General features: G+C 40.8%; 1 protein-coding gene across 1 annotated transcript in view; it reads left to right on the top strand.

Moving 5' to 3' along the window:
• The first annotated feature begins 491 nt into the window (after nt 1-491).
• The window catches only part of GCSH (glycine cleavage system protein H), a 14,558-nt gene continuing 5,377 nt past the window's right edge, over nt 492-9,672 (top strand). The window contains exons 1-2 of the mRNA XM_072422836.1: nt 492-661; nt 8,613-8,692. Coding sequence (XP_072278937.1) covers nt 550-661; nt 8,613-8,692 — 192 coding nt within the window. The 5' untranslated portion in view covers nt 492-549. The remainder of the gene's footprint in view (nt 662-8,612; nt 8,693-9,672) is intronic.

Here is a 9,672-nt window from a genome sequence, read left to right as displayed (position 1 = left end):
ATAGAAATCTGTCTGTACAGACATGTATGGGGAAATGATGTGGGGGTGCAGAAGAGATTTCTTAAGGTTTTTGTGTCCCAGGACAATAACAATTTTCTAATTTGGGTCAATTGATTAGAACTACCGGTATGAATCCATGTCTATAGTGTTCTAGGGAGCTGGGAATAGGGGGGGGAGCAGGAGCTGGGTCAGCACATACACCAGTCAGACACCCCCAGAAGAGTAGAGTCACTAAAGCATAATGTATAGAATGTATCCACTTTTATCTGCATCTTTTTCAGTTGGTGACAGGTTCGCTTTAAAGCAGAACACGTGACTGCGGGGTTATAAAGACCTTAAACCTGATTGGTCCATGCTGCAGCCTGAGCAGGAATGAGGGCTGGCTGCCAGATCAGAATTTTAATACAACTTTCAGATGATGATTACATAACATTACTCTCAGGCCACGCCCCCTAACCCAGGCTCTTGCTGGCGCATGCGCAGAGCTCACTGTGCGGAGGACGCTGTGAGCGCGCTGTGGCTGCCGGAGCGGGGCGCGCGCTGTGGAAGATGGCGCTGAGAGTGCTGAGCGGGGTGAGGAGTGTGAGCTGTGCCGCCAGGCTCGTGCCATGGAGGGGCTGTCCCGCCAGACACCTGAGCTGTGCCGCCCGCCTGCTGGCCGGTAAGTGCCCCCCCCCCCCTCCAACACTCACCTGTCCCCGTGTTATGCAGAAATGTCCCGGAGAGCCGCACGCTGCACCTTCCGAGGAGCCCATACATTACTATTCACAGCGAGATTCACACAGCTTATTCACTACATTCACTTTATTCACCATTATTTCCATAATTCACTCAGAACATTCACTTTATACACCACAATCCAAGAATGTGCATGACATTTTCACTGTACATGACATTCATGCCACACACCACCACTCAATTCTCTCAACTTCAGAACTAATTTCGTACTTTACACATTCACTTGATGCAGCACATCTGGAACACATTGCATGTCATGCAGAACAGAGTGAATGTGTGGGGGAAATGTATGAATCCCTGGGGATGTTTCTGTACATCACACAGCTCATTCACTGCATGTGAAACCACTTAGTTTCAGTGAATCTCTATGCTCATTAGCGCTTGCCAACCTTTCAGACCCCACGGGCTAATAAATTCAAAATTTGAAACCCCACAGACCAATATTATGAAATTTTTATAAAGATAAATACATTTGTAAAATAATGATCTTCCTAATGGTGCTGACAAGGACTGTGGCGGCTCTGATTCATTGATCAGCTCACAAGTGAAGTATTACTATTGTTACTATTATCAGTATTGTATTATCTTTGGCATTACTAGAAAAATGCAAAATATTTGCCTTTTCTCACTCATTATGGGTTTATTTTATTCGAATATAAGGCGGTAGAAAACAAACGATTAACGACCGATCAAGGATTATGCTCTATTATTTTGAACGATCGTATTGTGCACAATTCTGTAACAATACGATCGTTCAAATATAATCCACCAGTAATCTACACACGCTAGATCCGATTGTTTGAACGATGCAGGAAGTGACATGTACAGGACAAAGTGTATCACAGAACAATCCACAATCACTACATGACCCTACACACAATAGATATCGAATGATCGCCCAGTGAGATCCACTGATCCGGGGCGGTCGTTCCTTTCCAGCGACAATCCTCGTTCATTGGTGTCGTGGTGCACTTTTTTTTGTTAATGATTTGTGTACATAGCCTAAGAGCAAACAAGAAATGATAGTTATGAGACTATTTGATGCCATTAAATATAACAGATATAGAAAATACACAGCTAAGGTCATACTTACTTAAAAGGGCATCTGAGAAATAAACAAATAGAATAAAACAATCTGATGAGAATCGGTATTGGCGGAGCGGGGGGACTGTTGTAATGGTGGAAACAATACTGAAGCGTACAAGGCACTGCCAAGCCGTAGAACTTTACACTGACGTCAAGCTGCGCCTCCCTTGTTTTTCCGTCTCTAGTTCAGTTTGTGAATTTAGTGCAATATAAAGGTAAAAATTGTCATTCAGAATATAAGAATTTGAATATTAATATTAAAACATAAAAATTGTAAAAAAAGGCATAAAAACAAAAAAGGCAGACCCCTACTTTATAATACACAGCTCTTTCATTGTGTGACTCCATATTGCACCACTTGCTACATTGTTGTAACTTTTCTTACATCACACATTCACAGATTGTATCATGCAATGGATTGCATTCTGCACATTCCCAGCCCCTCCATGCATTCCATGTAATGTGGAGTGATCTGCTTATCTGTAACATGTGCTGCTATCACCACCAGAAATTCTGCTCATCTGCCCCCTGTAATATCATACACAACACAGATCTGTCCGCTAGGCAGAGGAAACCACAGAGACTCTGCATGGACCGAATATGATTTCTCTGCACATCAGGAGACCTTCACACGTCTGCATGCAGCACTTTTATCTCATGTTGCTTAGTTTTTGCACATTTGGTTTATACTGAATATCATAACTGTACAATTCTGTGCATGTGACAACTAATCCTCTGCATTCCTCATCCCCCTGGCTGTGTGTCACAGGACTGTTCACCCGGAGCATTCCATAACCAGTGAGGGGGGTGGTGTAGGAGTTTGTTCTGAGCAGCCAATCACAGTCCAGCTGTCACACATGTTGTGGATTTCCTTCCTCTTCTCTGGGAGAAATCACCTGTTCATTTCATAAGGCTGAGGGTCACGCTAGAAATGACAAGCAGAGTGCTATAAAATATATGCCATGGCATTTCACTGCATGGAAGCTTCAATTTGCTATCTGCATGCAGAGACCTGGTATATGTTAGGCTTTCATTGCCTTGTGTGAATTTTTTTTCCGGAGATAGCCAGGGGGAATAGGCTAGTTGTCATGAGCTAAAATACACTAAAAGCACGTTACATGTTTGTTCTTGTGCTTCCATTGAGATTTGTAGGGGCCCATTACTGCACTAATAATTACACTGGTGCTACTTCGGGCATTGTGAACCAGCGCTGACTGAAAACAATGGGAAAGCTGTTGATAAAACCTCATTAAAGGCAGGTTCAGACCTGGTACTGAGTTGAGCAGTCCCATGCGGTTGGCACCTTGCCGGCTGTTTGGTCACCACATCTATTTCCTAAAGAATCGGGATCTGCACATGTGGCGGCAGTGCGTAGGACCGTACTGCTCACTGTCATCACCTTTCATTACCTATGGGGCTGCCACTAGGAGGCGCTACGTGTAGTGCCAGTGGTTCCCTGGGATGAGGAAGTGATAACTGCACTGCAGCCTCCATGTAACCAGTTGTAAACAGGGACCTCCGTCTCTCAAAAAATTGTATTTGTTTTGAAGAAGAGCCATTATACATAGTTCTCTTGTGGCCCTGGGCTCCCCCGCAGCCTTCCCAAGAATCTTCATCATTTGACAGTCCCATCCCCTGCTGAACAATGTGTCTCATTCCTCCAGCCCCTACATCACGCCAGTACTTGGGAAATGTGGAGAAACCAGGGCATGTTGCCGGCACACAGGTATTCAATACATCCCGATGTGTCCGGGACAGATGGAGGTTGTACTGCTGTAACCAATGGAAGGTAGAAGACCACTGGTGAAGTCGGTATAATGGGTCTTCTCCTGCAGGGTAAGACTGATGGCATTGCATAAGGGAACCTGTTATCAGACAATGATGGCTGCTGCCACTGAAAAAAACTTCCTTCCAAAATGCCATTTTCCTTTGTGTTTTTCTGATCTTGCTTTTTTATTTTGGGTCACTGGCCCTGAAATATGATTACAGATGATAACTTTTGACTTCCTTATCTTCATTCTTGTTCTGGGTCAGTGACTCAAAAATGCGTTGAAGCAAATTAATCGATGTGACAGGCGGAATTCCAGCCACTGAAGTGAAATAAGAATACTCCTCAGGAAAGTCGTTGCATAATAATACTGCAACACCCCGCAACCTGCATGGCTGTCTGTTGCAAGGCTGACCCCATTCTTTACATTGGATAGGGCACAGCACAGAAATGCGTTGGTGCACAGTGCTCTTCGCTGTCTGATGTATATAGCACGTTATGCAAAAAGCAGTGGGCTACACACATGCAATAATTGTCGTTAGAAAATGACTGACTAATGACAGATCTACAATTAATCTTAATTATTTTGAATGATTGTATTGTGCATGATTCTGTTCATGCTATAACGATACGGTTGTTCAAAAATAGGTGTACTGCAGAACCATCCATGATCACTACACGACCACACACACAATAGATAGCGAACAATTGCTGCCCAAATGGATCCGCCAGGACAGTTTGATCGTTTCCAGCAACATTCCGCTTTCATTGGCATTGTTGTGCATTCTTTTTAACAATATCAAACAATCAGTTGTTAATCATTTGTTTCCAACAATTATTGCACGTGTGTACATGGCCTAAGTGTGAACGAGTCCTCAGTTTGGTTTAGTTTTTATAAACCGCTGGAAGTAATCACTACTGATGAGCTATATTGTGATAGATAAGTTTAGGGCTCCTTTGCAATTAGTGCATTGTGTTATTGCATGTGACTCCATGCTGGAATGTGCGCATTATCAGAATACATTGGTTTGCTCGGTTGCCACATATTGTTAATGGTACCCCAATATTTGTGTGTATTGTGCTGCATGTGGCATCTCATTCCAACGCTAATGTCAATGCGTGTTCATTTAGTAAAACCCACCACACCATTCCTATAGTGTAAACTAGCCTGGAGACAAAGGACAAATTGAAACAAAAAAAGAGCCCCCACGAACACACAAAAATTGTGTGATACATATATTTGGCAATGCAGGGCCCAGTGATGTGTGAGGATTATGGAGCTGGGTCCCAGGTTTGAATCTCGGCCAGGACACGATCTGCATGGAGTTTGCAGGTTCTCCCCGTGTTTGTGTGGGTTTCCTCTGGATACTCCGGTTTCCTCCCACATTCCAAAAATATGCAGTTAGGTTATTTGGCTTCCCTCAAAAACTGACCTTAGATTGTGGTAATGACATTACTATAGTAGGGACATTAGATTGTGAGCTCTTCTGAGGCACAGCTAGTGACATGGCTATGTATAGCGTAATATGTCGGCGCTATATAAATACTGTGTAATAATAATTTGTTATGTACTGAGGCATGTAGAAATTTTTATTGCAGCCTATGAACAACATACCTAAAATGTGTATTACACAGTGAAAAGGTGAAAGTCCAACTTTCGAACCCATGAAAATCACTGCTGTCTGGTATAGTAGGGGATTGCAATGAGCCGTATATGTATAGTTGCTTCTTTTAAACACACGTTAAAGGATGATCAATTTACCAGTGACAGAGCCTTAATATAGAATAATTAACTTTCCTCATAGTTGTAATGTGCAGAGTGCCTGAAGTAAATGAGCTCACCTTACCTTTTTTTAGTATGTTGATCATAAATTGCTGACATCTGACAGGTACTGATCAGCGTGAAATCTTGGCAGGTGACGCTGGGTTTGTCTTGTTTGTGGAAACAAATCCCATGTGTTGTTTCATTTCTAAACCAACACTAAAACAAAAGGACAGCTAAACCTAGGTAGGTTTGGTCTGATCTGCATGAACACGCTTCTCTCCGGATCTTACAAAGCAGCCTGGCTGTGTCTGTAATTAGTGAAATGAAACATTCCTATTACTTTCCTTTAATAAAATATAATAGTCAGTGTAACTGGGGGGTAGTTAAAAGTCCAGCTAAAAGAATTAATTTCAAAGCTTGTCAGTTAAGCTAGGTACACACGTCCAATAATTATCGTTAGAAAACGAACGCGTACGACCGATCAACAATTAGGCACGATTATACTTGAACAACCCTATTGTGCACAATCCTGTACATGCTGTAACGATAACGATCATTCAAATATAATCCACCACCGGTGTACACACACTAGATACAATCGTTTGAACGATGCAGGGAGTGACATCTAAAGGAGAAAGTGTATTGTACACACTGTACTGTACACACGATAGATAGTCAACGATCGTCGGCCAGATCCGCTGTGCCGGTCGTTCATTTCCAACGACAATCCTCGTTCTACGGCGTCGTTGGTCCCTTTTATCGTTTCCAATGATAATTATTGGACGTGTCTATGCAGATTTATCCTCTGATGCTCATCACTTGAATTGTTTTCTTTCTTCATTCTCTAAACTCTGTGGAAGGTGTAAAACATCTTTGGAGGGCAGCAACTTCTGGAATGCTGCTACAACCACATCTGAGAACAGCATTTAACTAACTTAAAAGTACTAAAGTATGTAACTTTACTTGTATATTAGGAAAAGTTCTTGGAGTACATTTAGGAAAAAAAAGAAAAAGTACCTTTGCTGGACAATTGTTTTATTGCATTTTCTAGCATAAAACAGGAGTTTTCCTTTACTCCCCAGTGCAACATCTTTGGCTTTCCTTCATTCCTGCTACTCCATGCAACATCTGGGAGTAAGGAAAATCCCTGTTACTTTTAAGATGCTTGCTCCATGTGACACTGCTAAGCTGCTCACCAAGGAGCAATGTTGATTGATAGGGTCCAGAACGTTGTATACAAATCAAAAGAAAAAGACAGCTTTTTTGTCAACATTAAAATGTATTTTAGCTCATAGAATTTGTTTACAGTCCTGAACTAAACATAGTCCTCCTATGCTATATAACTAACCATGTTTACAAATCATAGGGTCATGATAGCAATTGTAAGTCTTGTCTCAATCCCCGACGTGTTTCGCTCAGTGGCTTCCTCAGGGGATTCAGAGACTCAAGTTTGTACTTTAGTGGAATGCAATTCATGTAAGGGGATGTTTAGGAGGGACGTAAATACGTTCAGTAATCCAATGCAAAACTACAAGGTGGCTTGGTATTTTTCTCACTTGTTGCTGCATTAAATGGTGTTTTCTTTTATTATTTATTAGGATATCCAAGTATTCCATGGGTATCATATTAGCAATACCAGTAGTTCGTCGATGGCTATTGAAGATTTTTTAGGAGGGGGACATGATAGGAACAGCTCCCCACCGCTATATACCCGTAATTTTGTGGTTGAAACTGAATATTAAATTGTTGGAAAAGTAGATTCATTGAGTGGATTATGTGCCAGATTTATATATTACATTTTGGTATAATATAACAGGGAGTGAATATTCCAAAGAGGAGCTTCTTCCTTTTTGAAAAGAAGGAAATCTCTTGTAACTATCGGTGGGTAGTGGAAGGGACAAGATGCAAGCAGCCAGCCTCAAAAAGTCCAGAACCTATTAATATTATTAAACAGGATTTATATAGCGCCAACATATTATGCAGCGCTGTACATTACACAAGGGTACCAAATAACAGACAGTGACACAGGACCCTGCCCCGAGGAGCTTACAATCTAGGAGAACCTAGGTAAATAGAATACACATTGAATAACTCATAGCTTACACGGCGGCTTCTCCTGCTGATGAGTATTGATGCAAATGTAAGTTACTGCTGACTAGGGGTAGTAGTAAAATGAACATTATGCATTGCCTTGCATGGACAAAGCACAGACTCACAAAGTGGAACTAAACACAAAAAGCGAACATTTATTATGTTATAGGAACAAGTTAGAAATGTAATTTGTGTGTATATAAGTAGCATCCTGCAAAATGACAGAAGCACAGGGGTGTGAAAGGCAGCTAAAGCAATGCAATCACTTGCAGTTGGCTCCAATGTGAAAGGTTTGTAAATCAGGTGAATCACACTTTGAAGGTTACAAGTGTTAATAACCTCTAATATGTTACCCTTTTGGATGAATCAAACAACATTATTTTATCTGATATTTGCTTGCAATATGTCTACTGATAATTTGCTGCAGTCTGGTGACAAGGCCAGGGAAAGTGCAAGGTAAGTAAACTTGGTAAACAAAACACCAGACACCACTATCTGACCCGTATATTCAAATCATCGTGCAGGAAATAGGAAACTGCATAAGCATGGCCGTGGTGACATTTTCTGATGACACTTGGCCGCTGCGATTAATAGACAAGTTGTTCTGACATCCTTCAGCTCATTGTCCTGAATGTGTATTCAGCAAACCCAAATCAGACTTTGTTTTTACATGCTGTGCAGTGTGGGATCTGGTTTAAGCCAGAGATTTGTCAGACATCGCTGAGCTGATATAGTTTGTAACCTCGTCTGAGGAGGAAAATATATGCCGCGTGACATGATACTTCCAGGATACATGTGTGCGCACAGCCATGGAAATTTCATACTCCATTTGTCCCATCTTTTTTTTTTTTTTTTTTTTCCTGCTCCCACCACCCTCCAATTACTCATTTTAATGCTCATACACCATACAGCACTGTAAAATATTGAGGTAATAGAACATCATGTAAAAATTTAATTCACCTTTTTTATTATTTTGTTTTCTATTTTCCTGTTCATTTTTTTCTGTTATTATACATGCAGTATATCTGATGATATCTAATAATGTGTATCGATTTCTTTGTTCAAAAACATTTTTATTCACATTGAATTTTAAGAAATTATGTGTTTTGTTCCAGATTTGTTTCATTAGGTCATCCTTGTTTTATTTTTTTTCCTCTTGTTTAGCCCGGAAGTTCACAGACAAACATGAATGGATATCAGTGGAAAATGGCATTGGAACTGTGGGAATCAGCAAATTTGCCCAGGTATTGATTCCTTTGGAATGTGATCTTTGTAATCTGTCCTCTAACTGCAGTAAAATCTTATCAGGGTTTTTTGATGGACTTTGTCACTTTTTTACATCATTTTATATTCTCTGTATCTCTTTGTGAGTTAATAGGTCCTCAAATTATTTTAAGTTAATGACATTTTAGGTAGACTTTTAACACTTTTTGTTACTCGTTAAGTTTATATTAAAAGAAAACTAAAGCCAATATTGCCACTGTTGCATTAAAAAGCACTGCAGCCAGAAAACTCCAACTATGTTTGGCAGAAACTATTGTCTTTAATATCTTTAGTTAGAAGTATTAAGTATTAGTATTACTGGGTACACACGTCTAATAATTGTCATTGGAAAGGATCTTTCACGATTCTTTCAAACGACAAACGATGCATGAACGAGTGCTGTACATACAGCACCGTTCTGCTCTATGGAGAGGGGAGGGGGAGAACGACGGAGCGGCACCCTGCTGCGCTCTCTTACCCTTTGCTTCCATTATGATCTTTCGTCGGACTCTCCTAACCGTAACATATTAAACAGAAGGAATCAAGAGATGGGCATCAAAATAATGAAAGGTCTGGGGGATGAAATGTATAAGAAGAGACCATCGGAACAGCCTTAAGGAAAGAAAAAAGAGGAGATGAAAGAAAAGTGGGGAGACCTGACTGAATCCTTTCATTACTTACAGAGTGTTAAGGTTCAGCAGGGCAGTATTTATATAATGATATCAAAAACATGAGGATAAGACTTCAAACTAAAGAGAGGAAAATTTAAAACCAACCTTAAAAAGCCTTATTTATCAAAAAAAAGGAGACAATGTTTGGATAAACTAGTGAGAGAGTTGATAGTGAATGAAAATATGCTGGGGATGGACAGACATCCGTACTCCTAAAAAAAGGAGACACCCTTCACTTCTTTCAATTTTCGGGGTGAGGCGGGCGGGACATCCCCATTCGCATCACCCAG

This window comes from Pyxicephalus adspersus, chromosome 9 (assembly GCF_032062135.1).
Source record: "Pyxicephalus adspersus chromosome 9, UCB_Pads_2.0, whole genome shotgun sequence".
In the NCBI taxonomy this organism is placed as follows: Eukaryota; Metazoa; Chordata; class Amphibia; order Anura; family Pyxicephalidae; genus Pyxicephalus; species Pyxicephalus adspersus.
Note: the sequence above shows the minus strand (reverse complement) of the source record. Positions and strands in the feature narration are given on the sequence as shown.